Below are 21,266 nucleotides of genomic sequence, written 5' to 3' on the forward strand. Positions count from 1 at the left end.
TTTTTTTGGTATATTTTTTTATTGGAGTTCAATATGCCAACATATAGCATAACACCCAGTGCTCATTCCGCCAAGTGCCCCCCTCAGTGTCCGCCACCCAGTCACCGCATCCACCCGCCCACCTCCCCTTCCACTACCCCTTGATCGTTTCCCAGAGTTAGGAGTTTCTCATGTTCTGTCTCCCTCACTGATATTTCCCACTCATTTTCTCTCCTTTCCCCTTTAATCCCTTTCACTATTTTTTATATTCTCCAAATGAATGAGACCATATATTTGTCCTTCTCTGATTGACTTGCTTCACTAAGCATAATACCCTCCAGGCCCCTCCACGCCAAAGCAGATGGTGGGTGTCCATCCTGTCTGACAGCTGAGGAATATCCCACTGTATACATAGACCACAGCTTCTCGATCCCTTCATCTTTCGATGGACACCGAGGCTCCTTCCACAGTGTGGCTATTGTGGACATTGCTGCTGTGAACATTGGGGAGCAGGTGCCCCCTTTTAAAAATGTTTTTAATTTAGTTCTTCTCTGGAGGAGCAGATGACACTAGGGGCAGGTATTTTCTGGCTGTCCCATCCTTAGTGATGTTCAAACTAACCCCTGGATTAGTCTGATACCTCAATTATAAATTGAGCACAGTATATGTTCATTGTTAATGAGGTGTCTTTGCTTCTAGATCATTTCAGTGGACAGAAGTAGAGAATATCTTCTACTGAAACATTTTTCTAGCATCTTCACCATAACTTCCTGGATTTAAAATGGTCTCTGGAGCTCTAGAGCAGCCCAAGGCATTCAGAGGGCTCTTCATTTATGTCTTATTTTATCCCACAACATCTATACATCTGAGAGAAGGACTTTTCCAGCAGAACAGTACAAGGGACCCCTGCACTGCCCCTACTCTGCCTGTGCTTTTACTACACACTTTCAGCAGCCAAAGGCCACCTGCAAAGTACAGGTGGGTAGTCCCTGGTCTAAGGTCAGCCTCTCTGGGGTCTAGGGATACCCTGTTCGGTGTGCACTAGGTACTACTGGCTTCATCCAGAGACAACATCAGACCAGCACCTGTGCTTGGTAGAGAGTGGCAGACGTTTTTAAAAACCTGAGTTTGGCACCTGGGGATGGTGTGTGCTTCAGGTGCCTATGTGATCGTGGGTTGATATCTATAATTCTAGATAGTAGATAGATTTGGATAGGGAGGAAGGGAATCAGAGGGGTTACATAAGGGGATTCAACTGTATGTATAATGTTTAATTTCCTAAAGTGAAGATGGTACAGTGTTAAGATTTGGCAAAGTGAGGGGCATGTGGGTGGCACAGTTGTTAAGCATCTGATTCAGTTTCGGCTCAGGTCGTGATTTCAGGATCATGGGATTAAGCCTTGTGTCAGGCTCTGTGCATTGTCTAATAAATAAATACATCTTTAAAGAAAAAACATAAGATTTGGCAAAGTGATGTGATGGTCACATGTTTGTCTGCCATATTATTTTTTTGTACTTTTCTTTATTTGAAGCATCTCATTAAGAAATGAATATTCTGGGAACCCTGGGTGGTGCAGCGGTTTAGCGCCTGCCTTTGGCCCAGGACGTGATCCTGGAGACCCGGGATTGAATCCCACGTCGGGCTCCCGGTGCATGGAGCCTGCTTCTCCCTCTGCCTATGTCTCTGCCTCTCTCTCTCTCTCTCTGTGTGACTATCATAAATAAATAAAAAATTAAAAAAAGAAGAAATGAATATTCTAGCAGCAATGTCCACAATAGCCAAAGTGTGGAAGGAGCCTCGGTGTCCATTGAAAGATGATGGATAAAGAAGCTGTGATCTATGTATACAATGGAATATTCCTCATCCATTAGAAACGACAAATACCCACCATTTGCTTCAACGTGGATGGAAGTGGAGGGTATTATGCTGAGAGAAATAAGTCAATCGGAGAAGGACAAAGATTATATGGTCTCACTCATTTGGGGAATATAAAAATTAGTGAAAGGGAATTAAGGGGAAAGGAGTGAAAATATCAGTGAGGGTGACAAAACATGAGAGACACCTAACTCTGGGAAACAAACAAAGGGTAGTGGAAAGGGAGGTGGGTGGGGGGTTGGAGTGACTGGGTGACGGGCACTGACGGGGGTACTTAGCGGGATGAGCACTGGATGTTATGCTATATGTTGGCAAATTGAACTCCAAAAAAAAAAAAAAAGAAGAAGAAATGAATATTCTTTTTCCTAATAGTAGGGTTGGGAAAGAGGTGTGGGTGGTTTGATGAAAGGCCAAGAATGTGTAAAGCAGGATAGCTGTCTCGGGGAGAGGAAGAACCACGGCAGTAGGATGGCCAGGTAGTACTGAGGTGAGGTATCATGAACTTAGTGATACGATGTCATGCGGTTGTATAGTTTTGTTTCTACTATGGCCATTCACTTGGCTGCTAGTAAAACAGGTGGGAAACACCTCTAACCAGGGCAGTGGCTTAGTCAAGCCAATAGAATGGAGATCAAGGAGGCCAGGAACTAGTGAGTGCACACAAGGGCACCATGTCTGCTGCCCATGTCTGGGCATCTAAGCTGGGCAAGGAGGGAAAGAGTATGGGTGGATGGTAGATTCCAATGAGAATGAAGAGTTATTGGAGTGAGTAGTGAGAAAATGTGATTTTGGGGGCTGCTAATAACATTCTGTTCTTCAATGAAGATGAAAATGATTTGTGAAGACCAGGTAAAGTACGTGATGCCTGGAAGAAAGCATTGTGCAAAGCCCTTAGAGTTTACTACACACTAACGTATATTACTTTTGGAAGATCTCTGCCTCCATCAGTCTTTTTTTTTTTTCCTCCATCAGTCTTATCTGACCTTTCTATTACAAGAAGAACAGCACTGCCATAACATTTGAGAGCTCAGGGAGTCTATCTGTCTGATTTCAAAGTGCCACTTCCATGGAAGCTTTCCTAAGGAGTATACTGAATCAACAAAAAGCCACTTCTGAAAGGAAGTCATTTTGTAATTACCCCTTGAGTCAGTCAAAGTTTTGTCAAGTGCTTTTGGGCTTGAGATACACAAGGAAAAGAGAAGTAAATCACAGAGCTTCCTGTTGAGAAGTCTGCAAACATAAGCACCCCAAATGTAGTGTGTGAAACAACCACCACTGTATTACCCTGATTCTGTGGGTCAGGAATTCAGACAGAGCACGGGCAAGAGGGCTTCTCTGCTTCAAGATATCTAGGACATCAGCTGTCATGACACAAACAGCTGAGGGCTGGAATCGTCTGGAAGGTTTCTCACTCACATATCTTATAGCTGGATAGGGATGATATGGATGCTGGATTCCGGGTACTTATACTTGGGGACCTCGGGGAGTCAGGCTTCCTACATGGCATTTCAGGTCTCCAAGAGTAGATGTTCCCACAAATGAAGAAGCAGCATGTTCTTTTATGAGTCACATGGCATCACTTCCATCATACACTATTGGTCAAAGCACTTACAAACCTCCACACGTTAAGATTTGGCAAAGTGAAGCCTCGGTGTCCAACGAAAGATGAATGGATAAAGAAGATGTGGTCTATGTATACAATGGAATATTACTCAGCTATTAGAAATGACAAATACCCACCATTTGCTTCAACGTGGATGGAACTGGAGGGTATTATGCTGAGTGAAGTAAGTCAGTCGGAGAAGGACAAACATTATATGTCCTCATTCATTTGGGGAATATAAATAATAGTGAAAGGGAATATAAGGGAAGAGAGAAGAAATGTGTGGGAAATATCAGAAAGGGAGACAGAACGTAAAGACTGCTAACTCTGGGAAACGAACTAGGGGTGGTAGAAGGGGAGGAGGGCGGGGGGTGGGAGTGAATGGGTGACGGGCACTGGGGGTTATTCTGTATGTTAGTAAATTGAACACCAATAAAAAATAAATTTAAAAAAAAGATTCACATGCTAGACGCTTAAAGATCTAAAAAAAAAAAAAAAAAAAAAAGATTTGGCAAAGTGAGGGGCACCTGGGTGGTGCAGTCAATTAAGCATCCAAACTCTTGGTTTGGGCTCAGGATCATAGGATCAAGCCCCATATCTGGCAACACACTCAGCAGGGAGTCTGCTTGAGGTTCTCTCTCTCCTCCTCCCTCTGCCCCTCCCACCCTCTAAAATAAATAAATCTTAAAAAAATAGATTTTGCACATAAATAAAAATCATACAGTATTGGTCTCTCACTGTCTGACTTATTTCACTTAGCATGATACCCTCTAGGTAGGTCCATTCATGTTGGGAATGGGAAAATTTCATTCATTTTTTTTAAAGATTTTATTTCTTTATTCATGAGAGACACAGAGAGAGAGAGGCAGAGGGAAAAGCAGGCTCCACACAGGGAGCCTGACGTGAGACTCGATCCTGGGTTTCCAGGATCAGGCCCTGGGCCGAAGGCAGCGCTAAACCACTGAGCCACCTGGGCTGCCCTCATTCTTTTTTATGACTAAGTAACATTCCATTCTCTCTCTCTCTCTCTCTCCACACACACACACACACACACACACACACACACACACACACTTGGTTTGCTTGTGTTGCTTCCATATCTGGACTATTGTAAATAATGCTGTAATGAACACAGGGGAGCATAGATGTTTTCAAATTAGTGTTTTCATTTTCTTTGGATAAATACTGAGAAGTGGAATTGCCAGATCATATAGTAGTTCTATTTTTAATTTTGGAGTCACATCCATAATGTCTTCCACAGTGGCTATACCAATTTACATTCCCACCAACAGTACACAAGGGTTCCTTTTGCTCCACATCCTCACCAACACTTGTTATCTATTTTTTTTGATACTAGCCATTCTCACCAGTATAAGGTGATAACTCATTGTGGTTTTGATTTGCCTTTCCCTGGTGGTGAGTGATGTTGAGCATCTTTTCATGTGTCTGCTGGCCATCTGGATGTCTTCTTTGGAAAAATGGCTCCTCATGTCTTCTGTTCATTTTTTTATTGGATGGTTTGTTTTCTTTGATATTGACTTGTGAGAATTCTTTATATATTTTGAATATTAACCCTTTATTGGATATATCATTTGCAAATATCTTCTCCCCTTCATTATGTTGCCTTTTTATTTTGGCGATGGTTTCCTTTGCTTATGTAAGCATATGCATATGCTTTTGTTGTACTTGCTGTCAAATTACTTTAAATGAGCAAATTTTGTGGTATATAAGTTATACCTTAATAAAACTGTTTAAAAATGCTATGGGGAGGGGCACCTGACTGGCTCAGTTGGTAGAGCATGCAACTCATGAGTTCAAGCCCCACAGTGGGCATATAGATTACTTTAAAAATTGTTATAGGGAAAACATATACAAAAATAAGTTTGAGATGGATCATAGACCTAAATACAAAAGGTAAAATAATAAAACTTCTGGAAGAAAAGATGGAAGAAAGTCTTCATGATTTTCGAATTGGCAAATATGTCAAACAGGTCACAAAGTTCAACATAAAAAAAAGTGATAATATTTTGTGTTTCATTAACTGCTGAACTTGTGTGCTTGATTGACTTTGATAATTTTTATTTACCAAAAAAATTAGTGAGAGGGTGAAAATTCAAGGCATAGACTGGAAGAAGATATGCGAATATTTACATCTGTCAAAGGATGCATATTAAGAATAAAGTACTTCTACTAAGTAGTAAGAAAAAGATAAACAACTCATTTTTTTTCAACAGGAAAAGCACCTCAATGCCTCAACTGATATTTTATAACAGGTATCAGAAAGGTCGGCAAACCTAGGAAATGACACTCAACATCGTCACAGATTTAACTGACATCCTGGGGCTCCCAGGCTACTGTAAGGCCAGGAGCATGTGGATCACAACATATAAATATATAGGCTTCTGACTAGACCACAAGTCACATGGATTTTAGGCCGTTGCCTAGCTGTGTTGTTCCTGGGCAGACCTGCTGTGGATGCACACATGAGAGATTTGCCAGTTGTCCTAGACCTTACCAGGCTTAAGATGCAAAAGAGTCATGTCTATGCTCAGCCCTAGCCCTCAGCTGCAGAATTGTGGGAACCCTGGCCTCTTTAAAATGCTCCTAGATTCATTCTGGAAGCTCGCGAGTGGATAACCCTCATGGGAATAGCCTGGCAGGCTCCAGGCAGAACTGGGGATGACTTTTCCCTTATATCACCTGCCCCTACCATTCATTTTCCCCTAACTCAGGTCTGCCCTGGTCTAATGAGTACGACTCAACTGTGGCATCCCCTTCACTCCCTTCCTGCATTGTGGAGGTTAGAGAGAAGTTAGGTAAAGTGGTTGTTCATTTTCAGGAAGTCAGTTGGTGCTCTGGTAGGTGGCTCTTATCACATGATGGCATGCATATTTAGAAACTGGGGGGAGGGGAAGGAGAGGAAGTATCTGGAAAGTCAGAATCTAAGGAAAGACGATGAAATCCATTTCACTTCTATACCATGAGCCTTGCTTCTCCCTAGGATGTTTTCTGGCCATTGGAAGGCAGATGAGGTGGAATGGTGAGGATCCGTAGCCTGGCTCCTCAAGGGAGAATAGGAACCAAATTCAACTTTAGGGCTTAGACTAAAATGACAATCTTCCTGATTTCCCGAAATGGGCCTAGCTTCGAATCCTGACTCTAGCATTCACTAGCTGTAAGACCTTGAATTCAATACTCCTTTATCCCTGAGATGACAGGACAACGGGAGGGCATTTGACTCACCTTCAGAAGCTTTCCAATAGGATACACCAACAGCGTGAAGGCTGACAGGATGAGAAGCCATGTTCTTAAGGACAATGACCACTGTGTCATAAACCTCAGCCTGGATGGTAGGACCCAGCAGGCCTGCAAGAATGAGATGCCCCCCAAAGGTCACTGCTTTTATGAAGGTGATGACCAAAGTCACAGTGGAAAAACATGCCCCTGTGATTATTGATAAAGAGTAGTAATCGAATGAATAAATGCATAAACTGCTATCACCAGCTCAGCGTCATTCGTTGTACTGAGGATCAATTTCTAGCAATTCCTTCAATGCGTTCATTCATTCAACTAATAGTTGAGTTCCTTCTAGATTCTAGGAACTGTCCCAGGCACTGGAGATGCAGTACTGAACAAGATAGGTCATGGAAATCACATTCTGGAGGATGTCATTAAGCACATAAAGAAACGAGAAATATTCGTTGTAAATGCTATAGAAGATAGTGGCGTGCTAAAAATGATGAAGCAGGAGACAATCCTTTTATTTTTTAAAATTTTTATTTTTTTGAGACAATCCTTTTAATATAGTGGTTAGGAAGCGCATCTTTGAGGAAGTGGCATTTGAGCAGACATCTGACTAAGAAAAGAAGCCAGTTTGCAAATATCTAGTAGATTGACATTCACAGCAGATAAAACAAATGGAAAAGTCCTGAGATAGGAATAATCTTGATATAGTTGAGCAACATGTGAATGAGTAGGGGAGTAATAGGAAATAAGGTTATAAAGGCAGGCAGGGAATATAACATGTAGGACTTTGTAGGCCACAGGAGTTTGGATGAATTTAGAATTTGCAAGAAACAAGCAGACTTGGGACTTGTTTTGGATGAAGTGTCAACAAGACTTGCTGATGGATTGAATGTTAGAGATAGGAAAAGAATGAGAGCAGCCAGGGATGGCTCCTGTGGTTTGGGTTTATACAACTGGGTAGTAGTCAGGCCATGATGCAGAAAATTAAGAGGAAAATCAAGATTTCTGACTCATAGACATATTAAGTATAAGATGCCTACAAGTGATTTATTGAATGAAGTGGATTCAATTGGACGAAAACATGAAAGAGACTTAGTTTTCATAGTTTTTACCTGTGTTATGTGGAGTTTCCCCTCTTGCATTTTGATCGATCCCAAATTTTTTCCAGTAACCTTCACATATTAGCAGTTTTGTATCAATCCAGTGATACTAGTCTGGCCTAATATCAAACATTTGATATCTCCCACAATTTCAGGGTCTCTCCCTCCTCCAGATTTCTCATCTTCCTCCCCTAATCCTCCTTCCCCACTCACTTTACCGCTTGACCCTCTGAGCTTGGAGCTAGTGAGAAAAGGACAGAGGTGGAAAAAGAGGCATGATGACAAAATCTATTTTGGAAAGAACAGTGAAACGTGGCTTTGCTAGCCCCTGGTTATGGGATACGCCAAAATTTGATCTCTTTCTTTCTTAGGGAACTTATATGAGTTCTTTGGAGACTCTCCTTCCTAATCATGCCCTCTGCAGCTGTCACTTGTATATCTCTTCTCAGTTTCGGCTTCTGGCGATATAATCACAGAGATTTTTGCTATTGGGGTCACCTAGTCCTGGCAGGAAGACCTCTCAGGCAGCGTCTTTTTGAGACAAATCTTGTCCTATGACCTTCCTCATCTCACAGCTAACAGTAGCAGTGCAGTTAACTACAGCTATAACCCACTCCCCTTATTATGCCATCAGGCGAAGTTCCCCCAAGACTCTAGCCTTGAAAGTTTTCCAGATAAAAAGCAGGAAATAGTCAGAGTCTTAGGAGCTCCACAGGTCTTATGTCAAGTCTTCTAAGTGGTTCTCCTAAAGCCTCCATCACTACAGTTTGACATGAGGGTGAAGCCTCCCACCCACTGTGGGGTGGGAACATACAAATTACCAAAAATGGTTTACAAAGAAATCCTCAAACCTAAATGATTTCATAAGTTCCCACAGTTTATTCACGCTTGAGGCGCATGATGGGCTAAAGGTTGCAGATCAATTTTGGACCATCACCTGAACAAGTCCCTGAGTAAGTCCTGCATACGAGGACTGACATCTCTCTTTTTTCTTCAAATCTTAATTAAATTCCAGTTAGTTAACATACAGTGCAATATTGGTTTCAGGAATAGGGGCACCTGGGTGGCTTAGTCAGTTAAGCATGCTTCTCTTGATTTCAGCTCAGGTCATGGATCTCAGGGTCATGATATCAAGCCCTGCATCAGGCTTTGTGGCGGGTGTGGAACCTGCTTGGAATACTCTTTCCCTCTCTCTTTCCCTCCATACATGGATATACTGGTTTCAGGAGTAGAATTCAGTGATTTCTCACTTACATACAATACCCAGTGCTCATCATAACATATGTTCTTCTTAATACCAATCACCCATCACCCATCTAGCCATCCCCCACCCACTTCATTCCATCTACTCTCCATTTGTTCTCTATTGTTAAGAGTCTCTTATGGTTTGTTTCCATCTCAATAACGTTTACTTCCTTTTCATTAGTCCGAGATTTTAAACTGGGTAAAACTGACCTTTTAAAGTTTTTTAAAAATAATCTGTACAAGCACTGTGGAGCTCAAACTCACAACCCCAAGATCAAGAGCCACATGCCCTACCTACTGAGCCAGCCAGGTACTCACAATATCTCTTTAGAATTTGGGGGTATTTGTTACCTCTAATTTTCAGAAATAATTTCAAAGTAGATGTCTCATCTTGATATCTTGTTACATGCTTATTTGACATCTAAGTGGACTTATCAAGTAAGCAGTCTGAACTGAAGATATCAATTTGGGAGTCACTGGCATAGAGATGTCCTAAAATTGTGAGACTGGATAAGATCAGCTAGTGATTGAAGGTAAAGAAAAGATAAAACAAACCCAGCTCCAAGACCCAGAGCACTCTACCATCTAGAGAACAGCAGAGGAGGAGAGCCTGCACAGAGACTGAGACTATGCAGTCACCGTATTTCCCCGATGGCCCTCTTCAACTGCAGCCCCAAGACTAGGGGATCCTTGCTAGGACATCAGTTACTCAGTTGCATAATAAACAGTCAATATTGTTTATATTACCCATCCACGGTGGCCTGGGCTTGGCAATGTTGAAAAGGTCATCTGTAAACTCTACAAACACAGTCTTTCTGTACGTGACTGACGTGGTGAGTGGCAAAGATCCTGGCACCCTGGAAGAAAAGCTGTGTGAAAAAAGGAAAAAGTCATTTATTTTGGTGAACCCTTTTTTTTAAAAGATTTTATTTATTCATGAGACACACAGAGAGAGAGAGACAGAGACAGAGACAGAGACACAGGCAAAAAGAGAAGCAGGCCCCACGCAGGGAGCCCAACAAGGGAATCCATTCAGGGTCCCCAGGATCAGGCCCCGGGCTGAAGGCGGTGCTAAAGCGCTGAGCCACCCGGGCTGCCCTTTTGTGAACACTTTTTGAACCCACTTTGAAAAGCAGCTAGAAGTAAAGCTTCCATCCCATTCCTCTTCTATTAACAAGCTAAATTGGAAATTGTATATAAATCCCTGCTACAGACTGAATGTTTATATGTGCAGAGAACGGGACTGGTGACCTTATAAGAGAGACCCCAGAGACATCTAACACCTCTTCCACAATGCAAACTCACAGTGAAAGGATGGCCATCTATGAACAAGGAACAGACCCTCACCAGGCACCAAATCTACTGGCACCTTAATCTTGGAGTTCCAGCCTCCAGAGCTGTGACAAATACATGTCTGTTGTTCACAAGCCACATAGCCTGTGGTATTTTGTTGTAGCAGCCTGAGCTAAGAGAATCCCTAACATACATCACACCAAAACACTGTTTTCAAAAGTCATCTGGTACATTAGATACCATATAATAAATCATAAAACTGGTACCCTTACACTGCATCTTTTGCCAAAGCAATAACTACAAGATCCTCCAATTTCATGTCTATAACAGACTGTGACTTTATTTTTTAAAAATCTTTATTTATTTATTTGAGAAAGAGAGTGTGTGTGTGTGTGTGTGCGCATACACACAAGTGAGCAGAGGGGTGGAGAGGGAGAAGCAGACTCCCCACTCTCGAGCCCGACTCAAGGCTTGATCACAGAGCGCTGGGATTATGATTTGGGCAGAAGCCACCCAGGTGCCCCAGACTGTAACTTTTATTTATTTAAAGATTGTATTTATTTACTCATGAGAGACACAGAGCGAGAGGCAGAGACACAGGCAGAGGGAGAAGCAGGCTCCCTGTGGGGGGCCCAATGTAGGACTGGATCCCAGGACCCCAGGGTCACACCTGAGCTGAAGGCAGACACTCAACTGCTGAGCACCCCCAGGCGCCCCCCAGACTGTAGCTTTATCTAAGTAACTTGTATTCAAATTTTGTCAGTGTGTCCTAAAATTATACTTCCCCTCTTATAGATACCAGGAATATCACAAATAAAATAACCTGCCAATGAAGACTATGTACATTGATCTTCTGATGCTAGTAGGAGCTGTAATTTAGGGTCAACCCTCCATTCATGCTCATTTTTGTCTTTAGTCAGATACTCAGATTCAGATTAGCTATTGAATCAGAAATTTTATGATTGATTATATAAATGTTCCCAAAATGTTATTCTTTGCTTCAGTTATTAAAACTCTTTTAGGTGAAGACTGGTTCCCGACCTTTTGCTCTCTCTCTCTACCTGAGAAGTTAGGTTCTCATGTTCTGGGGCCCAGTCTCAATTGAATAATCAAGAGGACCAATATGAATCCTAGTGAAGAAGGCTCTAGGTGAATTGGTAAAAAATACAAAGTGGTTGGAGGTGGCTACTGCCACTCATTTTTGCATGCATAGCATAGTTCTGCAGTTTTCTATATGCCATAGAGAGCCTCTCTTCCTGACTTATGCTTCTGGTTATCTAACTCTCTTCACTTCCCAGATTTTTACCAACTGGTATTGTTTCAGCAAGCCAAAGAAGTATAGCCACGAGGCACGGACATTTGGGGAATGAAGATTCATGTGGAGAAATCAAGACTGCTGCCCTAGAAGGAATCTTTCATGTGCAGATCCTGGTATCCAAACCTCAATCACTCAAAAAAAATTGAGCACTCACTCCCTGCAGATGCATATTCACTCATTTATAAACCATGTATGGGCAGCCCGGGTGGCTCAGTGGCTTAGCGCCAGTTTCAGTCCCGGGTGTGGTCCTGGAGACCCGGGATCGAGTCCCACGTCAGGCTCCCCGCATGGGATGGAGCCTGCTTCTCCCTCTGCCTGTGTCTCTGCCTCTGTGTGTGTGTGTGTCTCTCATGAATAAATAAATATAATTTTTTTAAAAAATAAACCATATACTACATGCCACTGTGCCATCACAACATACATACTAGAAACGAATATGGAAAAGGAGAGGATTCTAAAGATATACAGTTAGATATGGACCAGGTGTTGTTTCTTTTGTCTTGATAACTATTTGTATTCGACATCAGATTTCAATCATATATATTTGCGTAATAGTTAAAAATGACCTCTCATGGTGAACTTTTCACAACTGTGTACTAGTTCAGCTGATCTACCTTTCATTCTCCACTTAGAATCCGATTTTTGCTTTGTTGTTGTAGCACCATGAAGGAAAGAGCTGCTGGTCCCTTATAACAAAATGGGGATGTGTATACATAAAACACAATGGGTGGGTTCTCCTTACATCATAGTTTGTATGCCAACGTTTGGTTTGGTAGATAGAAAACGGTAAGGAGAGAGAAGAGAGCCTCATTATAAAAGAGAGGTGAATGCATTTCGGTGGCCCAGGTGGTCTGAATTGCTGAGTCAGTAACCCTGTCATTCTCTGCCTGGTGTCAGGGTCTAAAATCGGGAGGGTGGGAAAGAAGCTCACGCACCACCCAGCCAGCCCCTTCCAGTTTCTGGCCAAGGACAAGGTTCAGGGGATTTGACTGAATGGCTGCATAGGGACAGGCACTCAGGTCTGAAAGTGAGCACTCAGATCCTTAGTACTCGGTGTCAAACTCATTTCCTGGTCCTCCATAAACATGGGGTCTGCGAACCAACGCTTTTTCAGTCTGAGGAATGTCAGAAACAATTCAGTTTTCACGAGTGAATGTCCTCTGCATAACATTTTCAGTCTTGGTTGTAACTACAACGAGGGCAGTTTTCATTTGTGTCCCCACTGAAGCCTAGTGCGCTCACCGCAGAGCTGGGCTGGGGGTGAATGTGTCGGTAGGGCTCCATGAGTTGTCATCTACCTTTTGTGCCATTTTTCTGTTCACCCATAGCTCACATAACTGCCTGTTTTCAAGTTTAACGATTAGATAGATGATTCCTGATCTATTTTTAAAAGATAAAACCAAACACAGTAATAAGGCCAGAGTGAAATAGTACAGCCCTAACATCCCAATCTGAAAGGATTTTTTTCTATATTACACAGAGGAATCTAGCATTGATAGACACTCAGAAGCAGCCTTTGGTGTAAGCATTTAAAGATGGGCAGAAGAACGTTTTTGTGGTGGACACCAAGGACCACTAACAGAGAACTTTCTCAGCTTCAAAACTTAAAATTTTCTAGGATATATTGATTGATTGATTGATTAATAACCTAACAATAATCAGTACTGAATTTTATTTTATAGTGGAATGATTCTAATTGAATGTAGTGGAGCTTATTAACTTTCTTAACAAATACGGTTTTTTCTCCCTCACTGTAAAATTGAGATCTGTCATTTGTGTTACATGGATTATCTAAAATTCACATATTTAAAACTCCTGGGCTTCCTATTTGGAGGTTGAAATTTCTGTGAAGCAAGGTGAACTGTTATTGTTGAGTAATAAGTCAGTGGCAAATTAGGTAAATCAGAGGCACAGCTCTGGATGCCAGTTGCTGGCTTACATTTTGATGGCCATGGTCCAGAGGAATGGTTTCCATGGTAACAACACCAGCTCCATAATAGGCATTGGAAATATTAACAAGCGTTCCAAACCCAAGTACATTATTTGTGAGGTCTTACTTTATGCCTGTTGTCATAACATGATTGCAAGGCTGCCCAACGGGAATGAGGCCACGCCAATCACCTTCCATTCCAGTATCTACATGCAGTTTGTGCTTTCCTGGTTGTAGCAGGTAGATGAGAGATCCTTCCTGGATCATTATAATTGGCACAGAAGCGATGCAGGTAGCTTATAACACAGTGCTCACAGATGCCATAATCTGGTCAAAATGGCCATCAAGACCTCCCAAGGTCATAATCATATCTACCTATAGATCTTTTTCTTCTGTCTTTTTTTTCTTGGAGCAGTTCAAAGCACTTGGTCAAGTCAGTATGGAGTTGAAATAATCTCGCATCCCTTAAGAATAATAGTATTCTTTCACTTTAGGCCTAACAGAATCCAAGTCTCTACTTGTGAATTCAGGCAAAAAGCTCTCCCTCTTTGTTATATCATATAGCTGGTTGGCATCTGCATCAGCACAGGCTCTTAAAAGAGCTTTGCTCCTAAGATGACAAAGACCTTTGTCCAGAGGCTGATTCAGAGCCACAGGGCAGTGTTTCAGTTTCTTGGTGGGAAGCACGGGTTCCAACAGGATAAAGGCATGCTCCTTATCGGACTACTGGCCAACCGTGGCAGGTGGTGGAGCAGGTGTTGTTTCTTACATCTTGTTCACCCTCAGGGGCTTTTGAAAAGCAAGAAATTGTAAGAGATGAAAGACGAAACAGATAAACGGTGGATATATTTGGTATTGGGGACCACTGAAGAAGGAACCCCAAACATGACCAATAAGACACTCCCCCTTGTCACAAATAACGACAGTAAGGATAAAAGTGGGGGGAAGGAGAGGCAGTTTCTGATTGTGGGTATTAGCATGCTTGGAGCAGAAGCCACACCATACCTGGAACTACTGAGATGTGAAATCAATAACAAGGTGTCTGACGTTTGTTACTTACCTATTCTTTTTCTCAACCAAATGCTGAAATCACAAAAATCTCAGTGTTTCTTTCAAAGAGCAGCAACACCAGAAAATTATTCATTCCCATAAGAAATTTTGCTTTTTCTTTTTTAAAAAAGATTTTATTTATTTATTCATCAGAGAGAGAGATTGAGAGAGAGAGAGAGAGAGAGAAAGATTGAGAGAGGCAGAGACACAGGCAGAGGGAGGAGCAGGCTCCATGCAGGGAGCCCGACATGGGACTCCATCCCGGGTCTCCAGGATCACACCCTGGGCTGAAGGCGGCGCTAAACCGCTGAGCCACCTGGGCTGCTGGGCTTTTTCTTATAAAGCCTTTAGTGGGAATGCTGAGGTAGAAATGAAAATGCAATCTGAAAGTGGTAAAGACTGCAAAATAGGAAGATCAGTGATCTACCGGTATTTTTCATTTTTAAAATTGTGGTAAAACACATAAAACATAAAATTTACTCATTTTTAAGTATATAGTCCAGTAGTACTAAGTACATTAATATTGTTGTGCAACCACCACCACTGTCTGCCTCCATAACTCAATATCCATTGAACAATAACTTCTCATTCTCCACTCTCCTCACCTCTGAAACCATCATTCTACTTTCTGTTGTTATGATTTTGACTAAGTACCTCATATAAATGGAATTGTAGAGTCTTTGACTTTTTGTGACTGGCTAAATGTCCTTAAGATTGATCCACATTGGGAATCCCTGGATGGCTCAGCGGTTTGGTGCCTGTCTTTGGCCCACGGTGTGGTCCTGGAGTCCTGGGATTGAGTCCCGCGTTGGGCTCCCTGCATGGGGCCTGCCTCTCTCTCTGCCTATGTCTCTGCTTCTCTCTCTCTGCGTCTCTCATGAATAAATAAATAAAATCTTTAAAAAAAATTGATCCACATTGTAGCAGGTGTCAGAATTCTCTTCCTTTTTAAGGTTGAAAAATACTCCACTGTATGAATAGATCACATGCTGCTTATCCATTTACCCATACATAGACGCTTGGGTTGCTTCCATGTTTTAGCTATTGAGAATAATGCTGCTGTGAACATAGGGACACAAATATCTCTTCAAGATCCTGCTTTCAATTATTTTGAGTATATACCCAGAAATGGAATTGATGGATTATATGGTAATTTTCAAAAAAGTTTTTAGGAGTCATCATTCTGTTTTTCACAGTGGCTGCACCATTTTTCAGTCCCAGGAACAGTGCAGAAGTGTACCAATTTCTCCACAACCTCACCAACACTTATTTTCTGTTTTTTGTTTGTTTGTTTGTTTGTTTATCTAACAGCCATCTTAATGGGTGAGAGATCACGTCTCTTTGTAGTTTTGATTTGAATTTCCCCAGGTGATTTCGAACATCTTTTCAAGTGCTTCTTGGCCATTGGTATACAGTCTTTGGAGAAATGTCTATTCATGTCCGTTTTGTCCATTCTTGAATTAAGTTGTTTACTTTAAAAAAAAAAACTTGTTTGCTTTCTTGTTTAGTTTTTCTTTTTAAGATTTTATTTTTAGGGATGCTTGGGTGGCTCAGTGGTTGAGCATCTGCCTCCGGCTCAGGGTGAGATCCTGGAGTCCTGGGATGGAGTCCCACATCTGGCTCCCTGCACGGAGCCTGCTTCTCCCTTTGCCTGTGTCTCTGCCCCTCTCTCTGTGTCTCTCATGAATAACTAAATAAAATCTTTAAAAAAAAGATTTTATTTTTTTAAGTGATCTCTATACCCAAAATGGGTCTTGAACTCACCACTCTGAGACCAAGAGTCACATGTTCCACTGACTGAGCCACCCTTGTTCTTGTTGAGTTTTAAGAAGTTCTCCAAAAATAGAACATGCCTATGAAACCTTTTGTAAGATGTACTGGCATTAAACAAACAACCAATATCACCATTCTGTAAAAGGTACAAACCTCTTCAGATTTTTTTTTTATGATAGTCACAGAGAGAGAGAGAGAGAGAGAGAGAGGCAGAGACACAGGCAGAGGGAGAAGCAGGCTCCATGCACCGGGAGCCCAACGCGGGACTCGATCCCGGGTCTCCAGGATTGCGCCCTGGGCCAAAGGCAGGCGCCAAACCGCTGCGCCACCCAGGAATCCCCCCTCTTCAGATTTTATTAGTTAGTAAAAACAGGTAGTAAAGTAGGTCTTTTGTAAAAGCAAAGTATTGTAAAGCAAGCTTTCAGATAGTGGAGGAAACCTGTATTTTGGATATTAATCTTTTAAAATATTTCATAAAGATTTTATTTATCAGGTCACCTGGGTGGCTCAGTGGTTGGGTGTCTTTGGCTCAGGGCGTGATCCTGGGGTCCTGGGATCGAGTCCTGCACCGGGCTCCCTGCATGGTGCCTGCTTCTCCATCTGCCTGAGTCTCTGCTTCTCTCTCTGTGTCTCTCATGAATAAATAAATAAAATATCCCTTAAAAAGATTACTTAACTTGAGATAGAGAGAGAGAGAAAAAGAGCACAAGTTGGAGGGAGGGTAGAGGTTCGATCTCACAACCCTGAGATCATGACCTGAGGTGAAATTAAAAGTCAGACGCTTAAGCAACTGAGCCACCCAGGTGCCCCAAGAGTTCCTTTGGTAGAGTCATTAGTAGCTTGGATACAGTAAGGAAAGAATCTCTGGCTTGAAAATATGACAATAGAAGCAAAGAGAAAAAAAGAAAGGGAGAAAAACCAGAATCAGAATATCCGAGCACCGTGGGACAACTCTAAAGGTCGTAGCATAAACACAGTGGGAATAGCAGAAGAAAGAGAAAGGAACAGAAGTAATATCCGAAGCAATAATGAGAATTTCCCCAAACTAATGTCATACACCACAACATAGACCTAGGAAGCTCAGAGAACACCAAGCAGGGCAAATGTCCCCCCCAGAAAACTCTTTCCAGGCATACCATATTCAAATTTCAGAAAATCAAAGATAAATACAACATCTTGAAAGAAACCACAGGGAAAATATCTCACCTAATGAGGAACAAAGAATCACACACAAGTTCTCAGAAATCACGCAAGTGAGAAGAGAGGAGAGTGTTCCATATTTAAAGTGTTGATGGTAAAAAAAACAACAACAACAACAATCAACCTAGAGCTCTCTACCCTGTAAGATCATTCTTCAACAGTGAAGGAGAAATAACGACTCTAGACAAACAAGAATTGAGGGAATCTGTTGCCAGTTGAGCTGCCTCATGAGAAATATCATAACAAACTTTTCAGACAGAAGGGAATTAATACAGGTCAAAACTCAGACCTACATAAAGAAAGGAAGAGCACGGAAGACTGAGAAAGTGGAGAGCATCCACTACATTAAAGGCACCAAACAAGCAAGTAGACAGAATGAGTTCGCCAGCTGATGTCACCAGCCTCAGCCCTGTAATACAATCCTGCCAACACGGACATTGGAATGGAGCAGCTGCAGCACAGGCGGTGCGTGGGGGTAACGTCCCAGAGTCACCGAGGCCCATCTAGCTACTGCTACTGTGGGTGTCCACCTGGACAGCAACAGAGACCAAAACTCAGCCCCTGGTGTGTCACAATTCCTCAAGTAGTAATCTATTCAGATACTGAAGAAGCACCAATAAACTCCCCCCAACCAATTCCTGCGTGTGCGTGCACACATGCGCACACCCACACCCATGCCCAAAGAGAGAAAAGCAGACATCCCTTTTTTTTTTCCCACTTGTGTGCTTAAGAAGCTATAAAAACCACCCAAAGAAATATCAGAAAGGGAGACAGAACATGAGAGACTCGGAACTCTGGGAAACGAACTAGGGGTGGTGGAAGGGGAGGTGGGCGGGGGGTGGGGGTGACTGGGTGACGGGCACTGAGGGGGGCGCTTGATGGGATGAGCACTGGGTGTTATGCTATATGTCGGCAAATTGAACTCCAATAAAAAATAAATTAAAAAAATAAAAAAATAAAAACCACCCAAGGAAGTAATCCCTGATTACTAGCTGCTAGCAGAGGAAGAAGCGTGAGCTTTATTTACAGGTGGGGCAGTTTGCTATGCAGGTGCAAGGGCAATGCTACGGATTGTGAACTTTGTGTAGAAAGAGAAATGGCCCAAGGTTCAAATATGTGCAGACTAATGGATATTAGCAAAGGTTTGGTTGTGTAGCCAGAGGCCTAGAAGGAACAGGATTGGAATATCAGGGACAAGGATATCTGGGGTAAAGAGGTATTCATGAGTGGGCACAAAATAGAAAAATCCTCCCATCATATGTTAATGCCACCTGACAGCATCGACCGTGGACAAACGACTGGCAATTAATGTCAGCCAGGCTCTGCACGGGCCACCCCACTGCTGGCAAAATGTGACGTAAGCAGCGATGGTGGCAGCGAGAGAATTTGTGCATAGATCCAAAAGCATGGGTTCTTGCTAAGGCTCATCTACCCAGTGTTGTCCCTGAAAGTCCAGCCTGCCACCAGCAGGAAGCAAGCCTGCGGGCACAAACTGCGCCGTCCATCAGGGAGACCAGCCAGCTGGTCCACAGTAAGTTGACTGCCTTGGACCCCTTCCCATCCTAGAAGGGACACCATGACCTCGGCATCCATTGGCTTTACCACGTGCCGCGCAACCAGCCGCTGCCAGAGAGAAGAGTGAAGTAACTTCCTAAAGCACAGCTGAGGCTCCAACGTGAAGCTCCACGGGGCCCTGTAAGGACTGAGGGCCAACTTCCGGGGGGCGCTATGTGCACTGGTGCGAAGATGGTTCTGTGTCCCCACGAACACGTGGGTTTAGGAACCAAAGCGGCTCAACCCATGCACTCTGCTGTGACCCTCCGCGCCCCTCCCTACAGCTATGAGCTAAGCAGTGTGCAGGGTCCCCACGGCAAAAACGCAGTGAATTAGAAACTGGGGGGCGACTCGGTAATGGTCATACGAAAGGGACGCGGGCCAGAAGGGGCGCCCTCAGGTGCTGTCACACACAGGGCGGGCACAGATGTGGCCCACGCAAAGGCCGCCCGTCGCCCCCCTGGGAACCTGCCCGCGCCCCATCCGCGTGAGGACAAGGCAGGTGAGTGCGCGGAGGTCGAGGTGGGGACGGAAATGGGATGGTTCTGCGAGCGAGCCACCGCCTGGCCGCGCTCTCGCTCCAGCACCGCGGGCACGCAAACCCTGACCCCGCCTCCTGCCCGGGCCGGCCACGCCCCTTCCCAGGGCCGGCCACGCCCCCTCCCCAGGAGCCGCACGGCTGCTCCCAGAAGGGCCACGCTTAAGGGATCCAAATGGAGACACAACAGCCTGGCCACCGCGGCCCCACTGGGGCAACTCGCAGTGCTCGCTGCAGCCCCTGAGCTCCCTGAGTCCGCGCCCCCTCCCAGGGCCAGCCACGCCCCTTCCCAGGGCAGGCCACGCCCCCGCCCCAGGAGCCGCAGGGCTGCTCCCAGGAGGGCCACGCTTAAGGGATCCGGATGGAGACACAAGAGCCTGGCCACCGCGGCCCCACTGGGGCAACTCGCAGTGCTCGCTGCAGCCCCTGAGCTCCCTGAGTCCGCGCCCCCTCCCAGGGCCGGCCACGCCCCTTCCCAGGACAGGCCACGCCCCTTCCCAGGGCAGGCCACGCCCCCCAGGAGCCGCTGGGCCTCCCAGTACGGCCTGGTGCTTAAGGGACCGGGATGGAGACACAAGAGCCCGGCCACGGTGGCCCCACTGGGGCAACTCGCAGGGCTCGCTGCAGCCCCTGAGCTCCCTGAGTCCATTTCCCGGGATCTCAACCCAATAATATTAATTCATATTTAAATATGCTCTAATTTTAACCATCCCTAAAACTTCCATGGCTGTAGACCTATGTGGCTTTCAGTCATTTAACTATATCATGGGGTGCGCATACCATCAAGTGCACCCCTCTGTACACCCTATTTGTCCTATCTCCTGCCCACTTTAACAATTATGTCCTTCAACACTAATCTCGTCGTCCTTTATTCCGTTTTTGTGTCCCTGGTTCTGCAGAGTCTACTCCATCCAGTTTCTCCAAAGCTTCCACCAGTTTCTAACAAAACTGAGACCCATGTCAACAGATAGGTATTTTGAGGTCCACCAGCACAGTGCTTCCACTTTAATACTTCTGGCTAAAATGAGAATGTAAGACACAGAAAACGTTTACTATAACAAGACCTTGGAAGAGCACACAGGGAACAGGATCAAGAGCACACAGAAATAATTTTTTCTCCCTCTAAGGAAACAGGTAAAAATAAATAAATAAAAGAAAGTTGTGAGACAGAGAAACAGAACGCCAAGGCTCTATTCTAGTGGGACATGGTCCATAGTAGGAGACTCTATTCAAAGGGACATGCCTAAGAGCATTAGCACCATCCAGGTATGTGATTCAGTTCCGGGATGAGCATATAGAGGACATTTTCTATTACAGTAAATAGTTTCAGAATTATTTCGGGTTCAGAAACACGTGATGTATGTACCTCTGTCAGTTTCAGGGTAATCTGCACAATAAGTGACAAAATGTTCCAGTTCATGGGCTTTACTCCTTCCTAATTTCTGTGGGATTTGTTTGTGCATTTCCCTTGGGATTTGATATATAAGTCTTGCCAAATATATTTGGCAGCAATGTCCTTCACATGAACTGTTCTTTCACATTTTATCTAAAATGAATCGGA

The 21,266-nt window shown here is 43.7% G+C and overlaps 1 protein-coding gene and 1 pseudogene across 3 annotated transcripts in view; both read right to left on the reverse strand.

Moving 5' to 3' along the window:
• Positions 1–21,266, reverse strand: part of F8 (coagulation factor VIII) — a 151,345-nt gene that overhangs the window by 115,929 nt on the left and 14,150 nt on the right. For all 3 annotated transcript variants that reach the window (XM_049107307.1, XM_049107306.1, XM_025460528.3), the window contains 2 exons: positions 9,797–9,918; positions 6,702–6,824 (listed from right to left, as the gene is read on the reverse strand). In XM_049107307.1, the coding sequence (XP_048963264.1) occupies positions 6,702–6,824; positions 9,797–9,800 (127 nt within the window). In that variant the 5' untranslated portion in view covers positions 9,801–9,918. The remainder of the gene's footprint in view (positions 1–6,701; positions 6,825–9,796; positions 9,919–21,266) is intronic.
• On the reverse strand, positions 12,676–15,257 carry LOC112668325 (thiamin pyrophosphokinase 1-like; annotated as a pseudogene).

Source organism: Canis lupus, chromosome X (genome assembly GCF_003254725.2).
Source record: "Canis lupus dingo isolate Sandy chromosome X, ASM325472v2, whole genome shotgun sequence".
Taxonomy (NCBI): Eukaryota; Metazoa; Chordata; class Mammalia; order Carnivora; family Canidae; genus Canis; species Canis lupus.